The sequence below is a fragment of the Epinephelus moara genome, chromosome 8 (assembly GCF_006386435.1).
Source record: "Epinephelus moara isolate mb chromosome 8, YSFRI_EMoa_1.0, whole genome shotgun sequence".
Classification (NCBI taxonomy): domain Eukaryota; kingdom Metazoa; phylum Chordata; class Actinopteri; order Perciformes; family Serranidae; genus Epinephelus; species Epinephelus moara.
Genome location: NC_065513.1, coordinates 36,596,440 through 36,617,075, shown reverse-complemented (window position 1 = coordinate 36,617,075; position 20,636 = coordinate 36,596,440). Strand labels below are relative to the sequence as shown.

Below are 20,636 nucleotides of genomic sequence, written 5' to 3'. Positions count from 1 at the left end.
ACACATGTGGACTGGTTGGGCGAACTCCCATGCCCCCTCCAGCACCCTGCCGAGGGTAAAGAGCTGGTCCACGGTTCCGCGTCCGGGACGAAAACCACATTGCTCCTCCTCAATCCGAGGTTCAACTATTGACCGGACCCTCTTCTCCAGCACCCTGGCGTAGACCTTACCGGGTAGGCTGAGGAGTGTGATCCCCCTGTAGTTGGAACACACCCTCTGGTCCTCTTTCTTGAAGATGGGGATCACCACCCCGGTCTGCCACTCCAGAGGCACTGCCCCCGATGTCCACGCAATGTTGCAGAGGTGTGTCAGCCAGGACAGCCCTACAACATCCAGAGCCTTGAGATATCCAGGGCGAATCTCGTCCACCCCTGGGGCCCCGCCGCCGCGTAGTTCCTTCACTACCTCGGCGACTTCTGCCCCCGAAATTGGACGACCCGCCCCCGAGACCCCCGGCTCTATTTCCTCACTGGAATACATGTTGGTGGGATTGAGGAGCTCCTCAAAGTATTCCTTCCACCGCCCGACAATGTCCCCAGTTGTCGGGCGGATGTCCCCAGTCCCCAGACGTCAGCAGCTCCCCGCCCCCACTGTAAACAGTGTGAGCAAGTTGCCGCCTCCCCCCCCTGAGGCGCCGGACGGTTTGCCAGAACCTCTTTGGAGCCGATCGATAGTCTTTCTCCATGGCTTCACCGAGCTCCTCCCACGCCCGAGTTTTTGCCTCCGCGACTGCCGCCGCTGCGCTCCGCTTGGCCCGCCGGTACCCGTCAGCTGCTTCTGGAGACCCACAGACCAACCATGCCCTGTAGGCCTCCTTCTTCAGCCTGACGGCTTCCCTCACCTCTGGTGTCCACCAGCAGGTTCGGGGGTTACCGCCGCGACTGGCCCCCGCGACCTTGCAGCCACAGCTCGCAACAGCCGCCGACAATGGCAGAGCGGAACAAGGCCCATTCGGACTCAATGTCCCCCTGCCCCGTTTGGGCCTGCCAGGTCTGCGCGGCGTCCTCCCCTGCCACCTGATCCAACTCACCACCAGGTGGTGATCAGTTGACAGCTCTGCTCCTCTCTTCACCCGAGTGTCCAGAACATATGGTCGCAGGTCAAATGACACGACTACAAAGTCAATCATTGACCTGCGACCTAGGCTGTCCTGGTGCCGTTCCTCCCAATCACGCCCCTCCAGGTCCTGCTGTCATTACCCACGTGAGCATTGAAGTCCCCCAGCAGAACAATGGAGTCCCCGGTCGGGGCACTGTCCAGCACCCGTCCCAGGGACTCCAAAAAGGGCGGGTACTCTGAACTGCTGTTCGCCGCATAAGCGCAGACAACAGTCAGGACCCGTTCCCCGACCCGAAGGCGCAGGGACGCAACCTTTTCGTCCACTGGGGTGAACCCCAACGTACAGGCAGAGAGTCTGGGGGCTATCAGAAAGCCCACCCTGGCCCTCCGCCTCTCACCCGGAGCAACTCCAGCAAAGGAGAGAGTCCAACCCCTCTCAAGGACTTGGGTTCCAGAGCCGGAACTATGTGTCGAGGTGAGGCCGACTATATCTAGCCGGTAGCGCTCAACCTCTTCCACAAGCTCCGGCTCGTTCCCCACCAGAGAGGTGACATTCCATGTCCCAAGAGCCAACTTCCGTAGCCGAGGATCGGACCGCCAAGGCCCCCGCCTTGGTCTGCTGCCCGATCCACGCTGCACCGAACCCTTCTGGATCCCTCTGCGGGTGGTGGGCCTGCAGGGGGACGAGCCCATGTAGCCGGTTCGGGCTGGGCCCGGCCGGACCCCATGGGCGAAGGCCCGGCCACCAGGCGCTCGCCCACGGGCCCCAGCCCCAGGCCTGGCTCCAGGGCGGGGCCCCGGTAACCCTCCGGGCCGGGTACACCAACTCTTGTTATCTTCCATCATGAAGGGTCTTCTGAACCGTTCTTCGTCTGACCCTTCGCCCAGAACCAATCTGCCATGGGAAACCCTACCAGGGGCGAAATGCCCCCGACAGCACAGCTCCTAGGGTCATTAGGGCACTCAAACTCCTCCACCACGATAAGGCGACGGTTCTCAGTTTTTTCTACTTTTAAGAATTGAGAAGACCACAAAGTTATCCTCACTGCTTGACGTCTCCATTTTGTCTCGTATAATGAATTTGGCAAAAATTGAATAATAAAAATGCATCGTAGTCAGCGTGCAAGGTTTCTGTGTGTAACTATTTTAATAGATGACGTATTAAAAAAACACATGCGCCAAATACAGTTTTGGTATGCAGAGGGGCTTGACTCTGGGTAATCTTTGGGACCATTTATTTAGTGAAAAGTGGTTCCAAAAAACTGTTCACAGCTCAGATCTGTGAACTATCCAGAGTAGCCAACACTGGTCCTGGAAAGAGATATACCTGCTTGATTTTAAAATGTAGTTTTTCAGTGCTGCAAACACCTAGAACAAATATTTTTATACTTACAGCTCAAATGTACCTCCTCCTCTGTACGCGACAGGCCCTTCCTGTCATAAACTCTAGTCACAATACATATGATCAACTCTATTCTTCCTATAAAGCTTAACACTTTATTGTTGTATAAAGACTCGCCTTCACCACGGTGCTCTGCTTACTGTACAAACTTCACTGCAACATAATAGCTTCCCTGTTTAGTTCTAACAATTAATATTCTCATAATTACTATATTTTAAGTAGTGCTGCGAGTACAAACACGCCCACAGAGACACAGTTGGTAGCGTGCACATGAGGACACAGTGTTGCATGCAGGACATGCGGACAGATAGTGAGTCACTCAGTAGTGCTGGGGTTATCATCACAGGATAGGATTGCACAAACAATGTGGTGACGCAAAAGTGTGTGTCAGTTTATGGGCTTGGGTGAGCTTATCTGCATTCCTGGATGTTTATAATGCTTTGAAGATGAGGTGTAAGATTAGGTGATTGATTAAAACATGAACTCGTAAAGTACTGACCCTTTGGACAAATCATGTTTACTGTCTGAAAGCAATGTTTGTCTGTCTCTTCCAGAGCGTCCGTACCCTGATGGTGAGCCGATGGCCACGGCTCTGGAGGGGACTGATATAACTCTAACCTGCACTGAGGCCGTGTCCATCCCCCCCGCAAACACCACGTGGAGGAAAGGGCTCCAGCAGGAGGACATTATTCCTGGATCGAAGTACGTCCTGTCTGAAGAAGGCCCCGTCTTCAAGCTGACCATACTCAACATCAGCAAGGATGATGAAGGCGTCTACTTCTGCCGCAGCGAGAACCCCCTCGCCATCTGCGTGCTGGAAGTCTACCTCACTGTGAAGAGTGAGTTTGGGATGACAGGAATGGTTTGGGCTGATTTCAGTCAGCGTGGTATTGCATTTTTATAAATAGATATATTTTTAAAAAATGTAAACAATGGGAAGCTTTAACGTCAGAGGGTGACGAGTAACAAACGGTGAGGTGAACATACAGTTCTTACAACATATGAATGAACCACAGATTTAAACAATAAGCCAGTCACTGCAGGTGTGGACTCCACCTGTGGAATGCTGATAAACCTGCTGCTCCTCCCTTTTTCTGCTCCGTAATCCTCTCCTGTCGTGGTGTTTTGTCTCGACAGCCTCCTCCGCATACACAGGAGCAATCATCGGCATCTTCATAGCGGCGCTGATCGTGGGATCAGCCGCAGTCGTGGCTAAAACCATTTACTCCAGCCGACACCGGATTTGTCTGGGTAACTTTTGTCTTATCTTTGCAACAGTGCAAAAGTCACAAACGCATGCAACAAATAACTCTGCTGCCCTTAACCTTTGTCATGATCATTCTTTGCACACATAAAATCTCATTCACTACATCTGTACTTCAGAAGAATACAAGTATAAATCATAAAAATCCAGCATACTAATTTCACAATTTCTTTTCTTATTTTTTGTTTCAGGAGATGGCTTTGGGTGAGTACCTTACAATTACTTATCTAATACTCACTTAATGCTTCTTTTAATCATGAAAAAGCATTAAAGGGATTAAAATAATTCTGTTCTTGAAGCTAAACTTTCAGTTGATTGATTTGTTGCAACAGTAAAATCAGAGTTTTTGAGTCTCTACATTGAATACCCCGAGCTTCTCTCTTTTCTCACTATTTGGCACCGGTGTTTGATAATCGCACTGGTCATAAATCCATCCGAAAAGAAGCAGAGATGCTAATTTTTGCACGCATGTTTGCGCAAGACATGAAGTTTGTTACCACTCCCATGTTTGTACGCTCCTAGATTTCTGTTGCACATTGCAGTTTTGGACAAGGTTTTGAAGTTATGAAGTTTCTTTACATTCATTCTGAATCACCAGAACACATGTATCCTCAAGGCCTCTTTAAATCTGTAGTGGTAACTTTTATAAAAATAACTTTTTGCCATGGGCCTATTTGCCAAAACTGTCCCTACTCAGTAGCACATAAGACAGATACTCTGAAATCATATTCCTCTGCCTCCTCTTGGTGCTAATGGCATTTGCAAGAATTAACTGCACATGAACGAAACAACCAATCAGAGCCGAGGAGAACAGCTGTCAATCATGTCAATCTCTGCTAGTTAACTTTAATAATAATAAATAATATACATTTAATTTATATAGCACCTTTCATGCAAGAAATGTAGCCTAAAGTGCTTTATAATAAGGGCAGTATAAGCACTGAGTGCTTCACATGAAAACAGAATGAACATAAAACTGAACTGTAAATGTAAAACTATAAATCATAAAATCAAGTAAGATTTTTAAAGAGCTGCAGCAGCGTGAGGCGTAAATAGAAAGAGTTTCAGACCTGTATCACGAAGGTCAGAGCCGATTTTAAAAATATTTAGCGAGCTAGCTTCCCTGATATCTATAGGTAGTGTGATTCATAGCTTTGGAGCGTCACTGACAAAGGCTGCATCCCTGATCTTCTTCTGGCTGTTGCTGAGAGCCTCCACCAGCAGCAGATGATTGCAATGTTCTTGGAGGCAAAGAGTTAACAAGGGAGTTAGCAATGTAGCTTCATCTGAGCCCATGTAGGGCTTTGTATACAAGAAGGAGGAGCTTAAAATCTAAATGTAACTTGAGGCCAGTGCAGAGCAGCTCAGAGTGGCCTGATGTGCTCTCTCTCCTTGGTTCTGGTTCATAGCCAAACTGCAAACTTTTGAATGAGCTGAAGTCGCTCGGTGTTGTTTTATGGGAGGTCAGTAAAAAGTGTGTGACAGTTGTTGAGTCATAAAAGTTACCAATTGTAGCTGTAATATGTTGAGTGCATTTTCCTGATTAAAAACTTGTTGAACAGATTTTTGGGGTACTTTTGAAACCTTTATTCTTTACATCCAATTTTGCAAACTAGCTGTTCTTCCCTGTTTTTGTCGGGGAATGTAAGTTACTGCTGACAACTGTCGAATAGTCGACGATGTATCATGTGCATGAGGTTTATACAAGGCTTATACAGTAGTGACCAGTAATTCCAGAGGGCACCTTTAATTTGGTCACTCTTCCAGTGTGACTGCACCACATCCTCAAAACACCCCTAATCCTGCTTGGAATTTGGATACAGATGTTGACACAACACATAATAATCCTAAGTTTACCAACCAGAGATTTGATTCTCAGGTATTTATGATGATAAAATTCCTGCCCTGCAACACTGTAACGTCACAAAAATATTTCTGCTCTCCAGCCATATGGAGGAGGACAGAGGAGACGTGCTGAGCCTGGTGGAGTCAGACGACGAGCAGCTCTTTCAAGATACCGTCCCCCGGCTGCCTCCAGTAACCAACGGACGCCACACAACGCTCGTCCAGATACATCGAATCCCATCAAGTATGACCTCATCATGGTTTACACTGATTTTCTAGTTTGTAAATGAAACATTAAAATGCCTGGTAATGTAAAAGTGTTCCTCTGGTGTGTGTTTCAGGTGATCATGAGGATGTAGAAACGTCTGACACAAGTCCGCAGCAGCAGGAAGATACTGTACAAACAGAAGAGCCCGCTGATCTTGTAACATTTTAGGTTTGGGGTTTGTTTTAGATTTTATTTTAGGTAAATACCATTTACTCCCAGTGACAATGTGAACAGAATCGGTGGAAGACGCATGTAAAAATAAAAAAATCTCTTTTTAATTTGTCATTTTGTAAAACAGGGTTTTGAATTTTTCTAAGCGTATTTCTATGGTCGATTTGTTTGTACAGCTTTTTGAATATGTTGCTCTGATGTCGAGATTTGTGCAGTAAATGAAGCTGTTTAAACAAAATGTGATGTAATGTGGCTTTGGTCATCCGTTATTTATTGATTCACTCACATCCACACCCAGCGCTGTACACACAGCGTTTACAGATGAACTATGACTACCCCAGTATAGAATGTAAGTATAGACTGGAACCATTGTAAAAATGTGGAGGAGTCAGTTCGCCAGTTGTCTTGTGTGTGTGGGATGTTGTGAAGGGTAAAAATAACCTGAAACTCCTTCTTGAAATTACTTAAATCCAGTCACTTTTACGTGACATCCAGGCATGAAATATAATTTGATTATTTTATGTTATCAGTCACTCGGTCAATAGTGTTAATATAAAAATATTTGTGGTTAGTGTTTGCTCTTCTTAAACATTTAAACTATGATTTAAGAGTGAAATCACTGGCAACCTTTATATAAAAATGGATTTATACACTGAGCTAGCACAGTACAAGTTAAGAAAATGGTGTAACTACTGTAACTATAATGCAGCCTTTAAAGCTGATGAACTGCAATTTTTCCTTTTTCAACATCCCCTTGAATATTCTTTTATAAATTAAATAGAGCTGAAATTATCATCCAGTGGTAATTTATTAATCATTTAAATATTAATTCATGCAGACATACCAAACATTTCCATCTCAGTTATCAGGTTTTGATGGATTTCTTTTGTCTTGTGTGATTACAATTTGAATATCATGGGGCTGCTGCTCAGACAAAACAGTCAATTTGGACTTGTCATCCTTCAAATTGTTTCGATTAAGAACATTTTAATGATTCAATGAGTATGAAAATAATAGTCTGTGGCTCCCTAACTTTAATAAAAGAGTGTGTTTTTTTTAAATATTTTTTGGCCTTTATTTGATAGGACAGACAAGTGTGAGGGGTGGGGAGAGAGGGGGAGTGACATGCAGCAAAGGGCCACAGGCTGGAGTTGAACCCAGGCTGCTGCGGCAACAGCCTTGTACATGGGGCGCCTGCTCTACCACTAAGCCACCGACGCCCCAATAAAAGAGTGTTTTAAGTGAATGACAACACTTAATTCAAAGTACATCATGCACATCATCTTTTTATTAAGTAAAATATTCAACACCAGTGTGCCATTTTTACAGCTGCAAGGTTTTATCAAATGGAAATATTCTTTGTTTTATTAATGAGAAGCAAATAATCAGTCAAGACTTTTATAACACTTTTGAGTGCACTCAACTTTAGAACATAAGGCAAATTTAAAGTACTTTCACAATACATTAAAACAATAAACCACCATCCAGCATGAAATATTTAAATGCTCATTTGAAGGATTGAGAAATCAATAAATACAAGATAGGTAAAGATGTAACTAGTTTATTTACAGAATGTATAGCTTATGTAGAAAAAGCATGATAACTTGACTATTTAAAAAACTAAAAATAAATTACACCAAGATGCCTTTTTTTTCCCTTATCGAGGATATACTTAGCAAATTACTCCATTTTAAAATTAGGACCATTCTTTTTTATCATTCCTCTTTGAACACAGGTATCAAGATGGCATTCAGCAAGGGCCCATGTTCTCTATGGGCCCCTCCACCCCACGGGCCCCTGTGCAACCACAGTGCCTGTACTGTCTATATTTACACCTGTGGTTAAAATAATATAGTTATGATAAGCATATGAAGTAAATTTAAGAATCATTTAGCACACTTTTCTCTGTATTATAATGACATTTTGATATCTTTTTAAAGTACTGGAATCTTGGCAAAAAAATATAAAACAACTGTCTTAATTTCAACTGATTTTTTTATTGTTAACAAAATTAACACGTACAAAACATCAGGTAAAAAATATGAAAAAAATATGACTGACATAATTTATTTACAATTAAAAAAAATCATTAAAATTAAAAAAGTGCTGAAAATAATAAAAATAAACTTTAATAAAATTAAAAAAGTGCTGAAAATAATAAAAATAAACTTTAAAACATAGTTAGAAAAGTGCTTTATGAAACAAATAAAATAGTATACACCATAAAAAAAACAGCTATAAAAACATTGAACATAGGCTAACACTTGGACACTTTTTTTGTCTTTTAATAAGCTGAGAAAAATAAAAATAGTGATTTGAGAAGAAAAAGTAAAACTTTAGGAGGTGATTTCTGTTTGAAAAACAAAAATATTTAGAATAAAATTTATTAGATATTCAAGAGCAAATTTATTACAGATGACGTCACAGGATGTTCTCATGGTGGAAATCAAAGAGATTTTTTTTTAATCCCTATTATAATATAAATAGGGGGCGTGGCTTGATTAGAGGTTACGTAATTCAGAAAAACAAACGTGACAACGTTGCAGCCAATGATACAAAGTGACTCAGACAACCGGAAATCAGCTGAACGTTTTGTTTGGCTCTCGCGCATTTCTCACATAGCAAACAGTGTGTCACAGGAACAGACAGGTCGCAGCTCTCTGTGGACACACACACACACACTTCACTGCACTCTGCCTTCATGTAGATGGACGGCTGGAGTCCAACAGGGCGGACACACTCAGGACTTTAAGGCGGAGAATGTGAAGACAGAGACGATGTGCTCCACGGGAACCAACGCGGAGCTTCAACAAACACGTAAGTCACTGTTTTATGAATAATATCTAAGCTCGGGTGTGTTGCCACGAGACGCTCCGTGACGAGGCAGCGGAGAAACCTCCAGAGGCAACCCGACAACCGAGCAGGGACGCTGGATAATGAGGGGACGCGAGCTGCTGTCAGCGGTGAAGGGTGAATCTGTCAGCCGTTTAATTTACGGTGTCTTTCCGTCCTCTTCCAGCGGCCGACCCGGCTCTGATCCTGGAGCTGAAGACTAGGAGACCTCCGTCCTTGGAGGGCCGGGCGGGATGCGAGACCTGGAGCGTGGACTTTTCCCCGGACGGAGCCTGGTTCGCCTGGTCGATGGGACACGGGATCGTGTGGGTGGTCGCCTGGCCTCTGGACTCTGAGTAGGTTTACCTGGACTGTAATCCAACAGTGATGCGTTCAGGTGTCCCTTGTACATTCTGGCTTGTGTCAAAAGGGCGTGAAAAAGATGAGAAGAGGAGATAAGATATAATTTAATTACAGCAACTCAAGAATCTAAAAATTGGATCCCAGTACCAAGTGACATAAGACGGTTTAAATTTAAGATTAAATCATGGCTAAAGTCAACCAAGTCATAAGATAGTTATACTGTTGTTGTTAAATTAAATTCAATTTATAAAGGCCATCACAAATCACATATTGCCTCAGGGGTCAAATGTTGTGGTGTCTTAGCACTGTAGTTGTATTGTTGGATGACATGATATTGTGTTGTCTTGCCATTGTTATCGCTGGAGCCATTGTGCAATGAATATGTTCTATTTTGTAATTGGGTTTTTAGCAGTGAAATTATTCTGTTTCCTGCCCAGGGACTACAGATGAAAATTAGCTTATAGCTAACTGGTGCAGCTAAGTAGCCGTGCACCGTCCCTGTTAAATAAATGTAAAACATTGTCAGAAGCAATAGAAGCAAAAAAGTTCCAGAACAAAAAAGATGATTAAAAGAACGTAAATAAATAAATAAGATCGAGTAGAAAAAAAAAGGTTAAATTAAAGACAGCAGCAAACGGATAAGTCTTCAACCTTGATTTTTAAAAAAGTGAGAGTTAATGCAGAACTGCAGTTTTCTGGGAGTTTGTATCAGAGATGTGGTGCATAAAAACTAAACCCTGCTTCTCCATGTTTAGTCTTAACTCTGGGGACACAAAACCGACCTGTCCCAGAGGATATGAGAGGTCTGGATGGTTCATAGTGTAACAAAAGATCAGGAATTTGGGCCCTAAACCATTCAGTGCTTTACAAACCAACAGTAGTATCTTGAAGCCGATTCTCTTACAGAAAGGAAGCCAGTGTAAAAAGTGTAAAGACCCCAAAACTGGAGTGATGTGATCCACGTTCTTGGGCGTGGCGAGGACTCGAGCAGCAGTGTTCTGAATCAGCTGCAGCTGCCTGACTGATTTTTGATTTTTTTTTAGTGAGACCTGAGAAGACACTGTCACAGTAGTTGGGTCTCATGAGGATAAATGCACAGACACGTTTTTCCAGATCCTGCTGTGACAAGTCTGTTTATCCTTGATATGTTCTTAAAGTGATCATTCCTCCTTGGCTTCAAAGACTATTACCACAGTTTTTTCATGCAGTCATTGCTTGTATTGGACCACAGTCCCCTGGTGACATGGTTATGTAAATTTAAGTGTCATCTGCATAACAATGGCAACATATTTTTTTGTTTTCCATAATCTGAGTCAATGGAAGGATATAGATGTTAAACAGAAGAGGTCCCACAATTGAGCCTTGGGGAACTCCACTTGTCATTTTTGTATGCTCAGACATGTAATTACCTACAGACACAAAGTAGAGGTCATAATGAGCCTGGAGATTTGTTTTCCAGCACCTGCATTCAGCTTTATGACATTCTCTTATTTCTGTTTTGACCAGCTTGGCATTTCTCCATGTAGATCTTCTCTTGCCAGAGACGACCTTAACCTTAGCAGGTGCAGTAGCATCAATAACATTTGTGATTTTAGAACTGAAATTATCATCGACTGAGACTTAAGAGAGCGACACACTGTTTTTTGGTTAACTCAGTTTGAACCTTTGTTTGCACAGAGATAGCACTCTCAAAGAAAACACAGGAATGATCTGAAAGAGCAACATCAGTCACCACAACCTCAGAAATGTTCAGACCCTTGGAGATAATGAAGCCCAGAGTGTGCCCCTTATTTGTGTGTGGGCTCCGTCACATGCTGAGTCAGCCCACAGTTATCAAGAACACAACACAGTTCTTTAGTCCCTCTGTCCTTGGCATCGTCACCAAAAATAACTACACAGTCAAAGTCAAAACAGATTATGGACAGCAATTCTGTGCAGTTATCAAAAGGTTTCACGGCATTTGGGTGGCCTGTATATGTTAAAAACAAAGGTCAAGAAGAGGAATTCAGCTGAAGAGACACATTTTTTAAGAGAAGCAAAGTTTCCATGAGATATCTGCTTGCACTGGAGGGAGTCTTCAAACACAACGGCAACTCCACCTTCATTCTTATCCACTGTAGCCTCACCCATATAACTGAAGTTGGGAGGGGCTGACTCAATAACAACAGCTGCACTGTTATTTTGGTCTAACCAGGTTTCAGTGAAGAGTATAAAATAAAGATTGTGCTTGATAATAAAATCAGTTGATTAAAAATGTTTTTCCTGCCAAAGACCTGATGTTTAATAAATCTAGTTTCAGTGTGTTAAGAGTATTATCTGCCTATTTTTAGGGGACAGACTGCGGCTGATGAGGAATGGATACTGAATTTGATATGTAGAATCAGTTGAGTGCTTCCTGTTTCCTATCAGATAAACCAATGTTATTCTGTTACCTGTCATAACTGAGGAATCTATCGGCACATACGGCCCCGGCTTGTCCTGGAAAGAGTGATGAGTACCACTGGCCTTGCAGCCTGTACATATTAATTAGAGCTTGCTGCATTTTGTACACAGGCAGGTCTGTCAGGCTGAGGATGGGGCTGTTGTGGGGGGAGGGGAGGTGGTTGCCATCTTAGCTGAGATGAGAGTCAGAACTGGTGGAGTTGGACACCAAGGGGGATTTCAGGGAGAGAAAAGTTTGGTACCAGCAGTGACCAGCTCCTTCATCCGGTCAGTGGACTCCAGAGTGACCTGGATGAGTTTGAGGGGGTGAAGGAGGTAGATCCTCACAAGCATTGGTGTTGGTGAGGAGGGTGGAAACTCTTTGCACTGATGTATCACATGATCAGAGCTCTCCTCAGTTGGGGGGGTGAGATAGTTCCTCCTCAAGGTTTCTGCCACGTCATGTTCTGTCTTTCTCTCTTTTTAGATTCCTCTTGTATCTTGTCCTTGGCAGAGGGAACAGACGGGTGACGCTGAAAGTAGGTTAGAGGTGAACAGTTCTAGTCCTTGTTGTCTTAAAAGATGTCTCCAGTCCCAGAAAAAGTTGAAGTTGTCAATAAAATGCAATGAATGAGCAGCAAATGCAGTTGAGAGCCAGGTGTTCAGTGCCAGCAATCTGCTGAATCTCTTTACTCCACTGATAAACACTTTGGCACTCAGACAGCTGTGTTAGTAAATCAATAAGCCACGTTTCAGGATTTCAGACTGTTGTTTTGCAACATCAATTGACACTATGTGCAGTATCATGTGTTTTACGGTGGGGTGTGCAGCCAGGATATGCAGGACTCTATCTGCCAAGTCAGACACCATATCCTTGGGAAAACAGAGTAATTTGGTGTTTTTACTGCACATGCTTTTTACATCTTTTACAGCGAAGGCACCATCAGAATTCGAGGCCAAGTCGTTGGCTTTTTTTGTAGCCTTTTACTTTCTGAGTAGCTTGTTGGGTGAAGATAAATGGTTAAGTCATCAGACGGAGATCCAGGGTCCTGCGTCGGTGGAGCAAATCTGTTCTCCAGCTGCACACTTGGTTGTTGTTGGAGAGACTTGTTGCGAGTTCTCCCTTTTGCAGCTGTCAGTGGACGTGTCTTGCTGAATACAGGGTTGATGAGGCGTTCTGCCTGGATGGAGATGCAGGCCAGCTGGTTGCATCACAAACCTCAGGGCGCTGGGCTCTGCCTGTTACTCGTCCTCCCATTTCACAGGGAAGTGATTTACTCTCAGGCTTTGCACCAAGAGTGTTTTAGGGTGGAGAACCACTTGTAGATTTATTACCCAGTACACAGCCCTCCTGTTTTTTGATAGTCTTATTGGTGCTTATTTGCAGTGTGTTAGCAAGCTCTCGTCCACTGTTTTGAGTTGATAGCAAAGTGCTGACGTTTCCACATAGTCCATTCACTTCCACGTTCACTTCTAAGCGGTGAATTTTGGTTTCCAGCACTGCAGTCTTCTGGAGAAGTTTGTGGTAGTCGTCCGTGGAGATGGGGGCGATAAAATAAAATCTATAGTGCTATGGTATAGTATAGTATAGTATAGTATAGTATAGTACAAATACTGCATGTTTATGAATCATAGTTGCACACAGTAGAAAGCCAAAGAATTAAGATAAAATTAGATTAAGGGATATAAAAAGATTTTAGAGAGGACAGATAAGAAATAAAAAAAGCTAAAAAAAAAACATCAATTAAAGTAAATACAATAAAAATAATAAAAGCAATAAACCCATAATGATGATAATAATAATAATAATAATAATAACAAGAATCAAGAGATAATAAAAAGATGAGTAAATATCTGAATATAAAATATGAATTATTTATTTATGTATTCATTAAGTATTAAACGTTCAATTAAACAGTCTCCGTACCATATGTTCCTCACAAGAAAGGATTTCTCTCTCCTCTAAGCTCCCTGTGTTCACTTGGGCTGAGGGTGTGTTTGAAAATGTTCAATATCTGTGCCAATATGATACCTGTATATAGGTCCTAATTAAAATAGTCGTCTAAAGTACAATCAGAAAATGATATCAAAGAAAAAAACCTGAATCCGATCAACATTCAATGCTGGTTTTTGATACTGGACAGTTTTCAAAACTGTAAGTGTTTATTCTCTTTTTCTATTAAAGTTAAAACATAAGAGCCAGAAAAATCAGTCTTTCCTGTTGTATTTACCTCACTGTTTGGTTGTTTACCTCTCTTGTACTCCTGATTATGGCATTTCCAACAGCACTTAAAGGCAGCATCATTTAATCACCAGCTCCAGCTCCACACCACCTACATGAGTTTTTTATAGTATCTGCACACTTGATGCTCTTCTCACCCACAGAGATGGTCAGAATGGAGACATCGACCGAGGAGACAAGAGCTTCAGCTGTGGTCATCCAGTGTGGGGCCTCGCTTTCGGACCCAGACCCCCAAAATCAGCTGCGGCGGCACACCAGGCTAAGATATCATCAAAATGGAAAAACAGCCTGCTTCTGGCCACGGGCCTGGAGAACGGGGTGATCAAAATCTGGAACGTGTTAACAGGTGAGACCTTTATTTATCAGAGCTGTATTCAGATGTGACGAGTCTGTCATGGCAGATTTTAAAATGCTTCTTATGTGCATTCAGGTGATGCTGTATTTGATCTGCATGGACACGAAGGCGTTGTGAGGGACCTGGTCTTCCCCCAGAACGGGACGCTCACACTCATATCATCCTCTCGGGACAAGACATTGAGGATTTGGGACCTGGCTCAGAAAGGTATGAACAGTCAAGTGTAAAATCCAGACACACCACTTGAAACACTGAACCCTCGATACAGTCAAGTCTTTTCCAAGTTCTCAGAAGATTAAAGTTTCCACCTCATCTTGTGCTAACATAATTTTGAGTGGCATTCACAAACAGTCTCTGCTGATATGACTCTGTGTGTGCTTACTTATCGAGAAGCAAAGCAAACACAGGGTTTCAGGAGTAAATAGTCTGAATAAGCAGTAGTTATTTACATTTAGGGTGGATGTTACTATAGAGCCATTACATTATTGTCCGTATATTTGCATGTTTTGCCCATAAACTATCACGTGTGTTCATTGCCGTGGACACCATTTCCCTAATGGTCCCAATACCATATGCCTTTATACTGATTTCCAACCTCTCAGGCGGCCAGTGGTTTCATTTAATCAAATAAAGTAGGAGAATTAGCTCATTGAGACTGGTAATACATCCCAGGACATTTTAAACATCATCATCAGGCTGTTTTTAAACCTGGTCTTTTGGTGTGTTTAAACAAATGAGAGAAAATCTGATTTTTGAACTTCATATTTAGCGCTCTAATTTCACAAATCAAGTACACATGCAACTTTTCTCGATTAATCGATTAGTTGTTTGCTCTATAAAATGTAAAAATGTTGTGAAAATTGTCTATCAGTGTTTCCAAAGTCCAAGATGACGTCCTCAAACGTCTTTTTTTGTCTGCAACTCAAAGATATTCTGTGTATTGTCGTAGAGAAACCAGACAATATTCACTTTTATCTTTCCAGCTCAAATCTTTAGTTTGCATGAAGCTACTAATGTCACATTATGCTTTCACAGTGTGCAGGTACGCGCCAGTTTTTGGTTCAGAGACAACGCTGCTCGTAAATGCAAGGCTTTCCTGCAGCTGACTGAATTGTTAAATGCCGCGGCATGCTTGAACGCACCTGCATTGAACCGTCCCTGGTCAAACATAAAGCCATTAAATGCTCACTGTGAGGTATTATTATCTCACAGTCTCCAGTTTCAAGGCTCTGCAAACTCAATGTCATGCAGTATTGATATTGACCGGAATCAGAGGCTGCCTGGAATGTTGTAAATCAGTTTAAAGGCTCATGATGTGCATTATACTTTATATTTAAATACAGGGCACTAAGCTTTCAAGCTGTTTTTGCTTCTGTGTATTTATCACTTCGCCTCTGTGTTTTGTCACTGCACAGCCCAACTGAACTAAACCTGTTTGAATGTAAGAGGTTAAAGCAAACAGATGTTCATGTTAACACACGTACGAGGAGTCACGTCCTCCACCTCTTCAGGAGCTGATTGTGCAAAAGTTTTTTTTTAATATCCAGTGATGCTTTTATATTCTGCCTCGTTTAATCAGAGCTTCTATTCTGTGTGTTGCAGGTAAAAAGGTGCAAGTGCTCTCTGGCCATAAAGACTGGATCAGCTGCTGCTGCGTATCATCAGACTGCAGCATGATCGCATCTGTCGGCAGATTTGACAGAGTGAGTTATATCTTTAAGGCAAAGCCAGACGTTGAAACACGGAAGCACACACATTGGCAAGACTGAATAATCCCAAGGAATTTTATTGTATATAAATTTATTTGTGCATGTGTTGTTTATATGTACTTTTTTGATGCTTCTTCATGCCCAAAGTCTCCAAACCGTCCAAAATCATTCTGACAGAACAAAGCTCCCCTTTATCCAACCTTTTCCTCCTCCATTTCCCACCGTAATCGTTGCAAAAGGGGCAAATATTCAGCATCTCAGCTCAGCAGAATGGGACCCTTATCTGTTGCACAACTTTGTGATTTCGTCTGCCAAGAAGTGACAGTTTTGTAACATAATCCTGCGTCAAGTTCATGTTTAAAGGACACTGGACTGATTAACTACAGAGTTTCTTTCTGTTTAACTCTTCCTCCTCAGCATTTCCCATGCTGATTTTTGTGCGTTGTAAATATCCAGAGAATTTCAGCTTTTACATGCTTCTTGATCGTGAATAGTTTCAGAACATTGCATTTATTTGTTGGTTTGTGACAGACAAGGAGACAGGTGTGTGCCTTTCTAAATCCAATCAGTTTAAGCTTCCACAGGTGGACTCTAATCAAGAGAAATGGGAGCCACAGCAGTGTCACAGCAAAAGGGAAAGGCAGAGTGTATTCCTTTGTAACTCAAGGCTTTTCCTGGCTGATCTTTTACCTGTCCAAATATTTAAAGAGAGTTTCAGGTTTTACAAATGTCTGGTCACGAGCCTGTTTAACTACATCACATGTAGCGTTTAAGACATTTGTTTCCAGTGCAGAGTTTGCTCCCAGGTGTTTTTGGCCATGTCTGTCATTCTCAAACATGCAGTGACCTGGTTATCTTCTTCTGCTCCTGTGTTTTGCAATTTGATTCTTTGCTCGCTTCATGTGGAGACATTTGGAGCACCGGGGAATGCTTTACATTCCTGTCAAACGGCTAATATGTCACCTTTTCATTTGCAAAGAACACCAGGCAGCTTAACATTGTGTAATACCAGTTTTTATGATCACAATCACACCTTAAACTGCTTGGCGGCATGTTGGAGCATGTCCTGTTGACAGGCACTGAGTCAGTGTACCTGAGAATCTGAGCTGTAGTATTTCTGGAACTTCTGCAGTCGTTGCTGAGGGGCAGAACGACTTTGAGTCCTAACTTGACCTACATTAATATTCCTAATTAAAAACAGCCCTCACTGCAATGTATAAAGACTCATTAACCCTTGTTTTACCTCTGTCAGATGGTGTGTCTGTGGAGTCTGCGCTCGTATACGTTCATCAGGAACCTGACAGGAGGGACCCACAAGACCTTGTACCTCCTGTCCTCCTGTGACTTCTCTCCTGATGGGGCGGTGCTCGCTACCGCGGCCTTCAGCGGCTCCAGCTGGTGGATCGACCTCTGGGACCCATACACTGCAGAGAAACTGGCCACTCTGGTGTAGGTTTACACTCGGATTTCAGTCTTAAAATGTCCTGAATATGTTGTAAATGAAAGGCATGTGTGCTCCTAAAACTGATATCCTGACCCCTCACACTGTTGGCAAATACATTTTGTGCTTTTTGAGTTTTATTTTTGAAGCCAGTTCTCACTTGGAAAGTCAAATTAGCTCCAAGAGGGTTAAAAAAAATGCTGCGGGAAACCAAACCCATCCTATACTCTCACTATCAGCGTTTACATCTGTTGCACTGCCTGGAGGTGTGTCCTGTGTCTTGCTCAACCTGTTTTTGTACCTCAAAAACACCCCATCTTACTTATTGTTTTAATATGTGAAGTTTAACATCGAGGGCATGAATACAAAGGATTGTAGCCACCTTGTATGTAGCAATATTCTTAAAAACTCCTTTACAATATGTTTGTTTAATCCACAGTGACTACTTTGAAGATTACGGACAAAATCAAATCTCAGCAATACAGTTTTCTCCCAACGGTTTACACTTGGCGATGGTGACTGACGACAGGTGAGTGGTTTATCAGCTCCATCTCAAATCTCATACTGACAGTTTGCACAGGAAGTCAGTTTTATGCGAGTGAGGAAGAGACAGCAGCACACGGACAAAAAGACATTAGAATAAAAGGAACTTGGGATCCTAGTACCATTTTGCATCTAAACAATACAATACAACCATTATATTTTAGTTTTGGTTCTCTAAAGGAAAAAGTTTGAGCACCCCTCATGTACAGAATGATTAGAGTCAGTTGTTGTGTTTGCAGAGCTCTTCGGATCTGGGAGCCGGGACAGAAAGGGATGGTGATGCAGACGAGACCGGACCGAGACTCTAATGGACTCTGCTGCAACTACCATCCACAAGGGGGAGTGGTCGCCACAGGGTAAAGATCTGAAAGCATCGATTATGAAACTTTCTCTGCTTGTAGACTTTAAAGGTGGATTTAGAGCTGTTGTAGCCTGTGGAGGGTGGTGGCTGAATTCAGCAGAGTCACAGAGGTGACTCAGGGTGTTTCCACATAGTCCTTTTCAAACAAACCAAACTCAGTCCACTGAAAGTGCACCAAAAAGTGGACTAACGGAAAAGGGACTCGGTTCTTTTTTGTGTTCACATTGTCAGTTCATTTGAAAGAGGACACAGTTCTCTTTCTGGTCAACTTCAGCTCTGATGGGGCCTCAGTCCTCTTTCTGTTCACACTATGACCTATATATAATATATATTGTAATATATATATATATATATATATATATAGATATAGATGCAGTTATGAAGCCCCTCACTTCAGATGAACTTAAAATTAGAGGCAAACCGTAGTGTTTCTGTGTTGTAGACTGTTTTTGTTTACATTCCACATCTGGTGACGTGCAGTATCCTCTGTGGACCAAACTACTCTTCGTCCTGTGTCCTTGCAAGCTTTACAGGGCGACGTGGTTTCATCTGTTTTTTCAGGCGTCCCAGTGCAATAGCATGTGATCTAGAGGGCTAAACACAATGGCCCCTTTTCCACCACAGGAACTTTTATCATTTACCTGGGATTTTGAAAAACCTTGTCGCGTTTCCACCGAAATTACCCAGGGAAAAAAAATTTCCCCCAACCCGAAACTTTCCCTGAAAAAAGTACCGAGTAGAGGGGTAGGACTTTTCAGATTACCAGGAATTCTTGAGGGGCGGGCTGTTTCCTGAAGAACACTGACTGGTGGAACACACACTTGCAGTGTTCTGCACTTCCTGGCACGGGCAGCCGCTGTAAACTTTATTTCATTTCTACAAGCTTCACTCGTGTTTTGAATAAGGATGGGTACCGAAACCTGGTAATGACAGAGAGGAAAGCGAACCTGGAGCGCTTTGTGTTCACAATGTACATTAGGTGAACTGCAGTGCGGACTTTGAAGCGAACCGAACTCAGACCAGCTCCAAGGTGGTCCAAAATACGGTTCTCCTAGTGTTCACATGTGCACAAATAAATGCTGAGTCACTACTATGAGTCCGTTTAGAGGCCTGAAAAGGACAAAGTGTGAAAACAACCTGTTTCATGATGAAAAACAACATCCATAAACTACTTCCATGCTTTTTTAGCCGAAACACAAACCGAGCTAAAATTATCTGTCAATTACTCAAGAATTGAGTTTTTAATAACTGATCAGACGCATTATTCAACTATTAATTCATAAGGAAAAGTGCCACACATTTGCTGATTCTAGCTTCATAAATGTAAGAAAGAAAAAACCAACAGAAATGCAAATACAGAAACCTACAGTGTCTTGTATTGATTTGCTTGTTTCATTTTTGTGTTTCTATTCTGAAATGTCAACAGCTGTCATTTCTTTCTCTTTAAATAACCCTCCAACTACTTTCAATGTTTCAACTTAAACAAAAAAATAACAATATATAACTTAAATACACCTGCAATTTTCAGTGTAAGCAAGATATCTTTTTCTAGTTTTGCATGTTAAAGTTGTATGTGGACAACATATAACTTTAACACTAATCATCCCCTCTCGTTACAGAACCAGAGACGGCCACGTGAGGTTCTGGAACGCGCCCAGGACTGTGCCCAGCCTGTGCCACCTGTGCCGATCCATCCTGCGCCACTCGGTGTCCACACACCAGATGGAGCCACTGCCCCTCCCCAAGAGGATCCTCAAGTACCTCACCTACCGTAACATCCCCGACCGCCTCAAGACCTGCTGCTCCTCAGATGAAGAGTGGGAGGGTTAAATAGGAACCTTAACAACTGACATTTACAGCAAGTGATTGTCACGCACTCTCATGATAAAAATAATGCCTTTGTTGCTGATTAAGGGATGTTTTCAAAACTCGATTTAGCACAAGAAGCGTCTGTTATTGTAATCTACTTTAGATGCGACATTCCTATATTAAGGGTTTCATTTATTGCACTACTACTGTAAGATGATGCATAAACTCCATGTTCACGTGCTTAGTTTACTTAAATACCACAATTTTATACTATTAATTTATTGTGTAAATATCATGTAAATGTATTTCTAATTTCTGTGTTTATCAAATGCACTACTATTGTACTGTATCTGCACAGTAATTGTTCATATAAAATAACAGAAACTGGACTTATAGGAAATAGTTTTAATAAACAGATTGAATGTACATGTCCAAGGTGTGTTCTTACAGTTCACTGACATTTTTTTTACCTCATTTCCAATGCATGAATTTGTGACAGTGGGTTGATCTTGCACTGGTGCTTAAATTTAGAGCTTTCTGAGTCCGTATTA

General features: G+C 42.4%; 2 protein-coding genes across 2 annotated transcripts in view; both read left to right on the top strand.

Moving 5' to 3' along the window:
* vsig10 (V-set and immunoglobulin domain containing 10) overlaps positions 1-6,247 on the top strand; it is a 16,670-nt gene extending 10,423 nt beyond the window's left edge. Inside the window, exons 5-9 of the mRNA XM_050050646.1 lie at positions 3,016-3,300; positions 3,599-3,712; positions 3,917-3,929; positions 5,672-5,814; positions 5,912-6,247. Of these exons, the coding sequence (XP_049906603.1) occupies positions 3,016-3,300; positions 3,599-3,712; positions 3,917-3,929; positions 5,672-5,814; positions 5,912-6,006 (650 nt within the window). The 3' untranslated portion in view covers positions 6,007-6,247. The remainder of the gene's footprint in view (positions 1-3,015; positions 3,301-3,598; positions 3,713-3,916; positions 3,930-5,671; positions 5,815-5,911) is intronic.
* A 2,296-nt stretch (positions 6,248-8,543) lies between these two features.
* wsb2 (WD repeat and SOCS box containing 2) lies at positions 8,544-20,511 on the top strand. The gene is made up of 9 exons (XM_050050647.1): positions 8,544-8,826; positions 9,029-9,197; positions 14,011-14,213; positions 14,298-14,429; positions 15,825-15,925; positions 17,184-17,380; positions 17,812-17,901; positions 18,155-18,271; positions 19,896-20,511. The coding sequence occupies exons 1-9, from the start codon at positions 8,559-8,561 to the stop codon at positions 20,104-20,106; spliced, it is 1,488 nt and encodes a 495-aa protein (XP_049906604.1). The 5' UTR covers positions 8,544-8,558; the 3' UTR covers positions 20,107-20,511.
* Positions 20,512-20,636: the final 125 nt, after the last annotated feature.

Bases quoted from the DNA above. Each gene is read 5' to 3' on its own strand.
- wsb2 (XM_050050647.1), top strand. From the start codon at position 8,559: ATGATACAAAGTGACTCAGACAACCGGAAATCAGCTGAACGTTTTGTT. The intron at 8,827-9,028 runs GTAAGTCACTGT...GTCCTCTTCCAG, and splicing joins CGCGGAGCTTCAACAAACAC to CGGCCGACCCGGCTCTGATC. The intron at 14,214-14,297 runs GTGAGACCTTTA...ATGTGCATTCAG, and splicing joins AATCTGGAACGTGTTAACAG to GTGATGCTGTATTTGATCTG.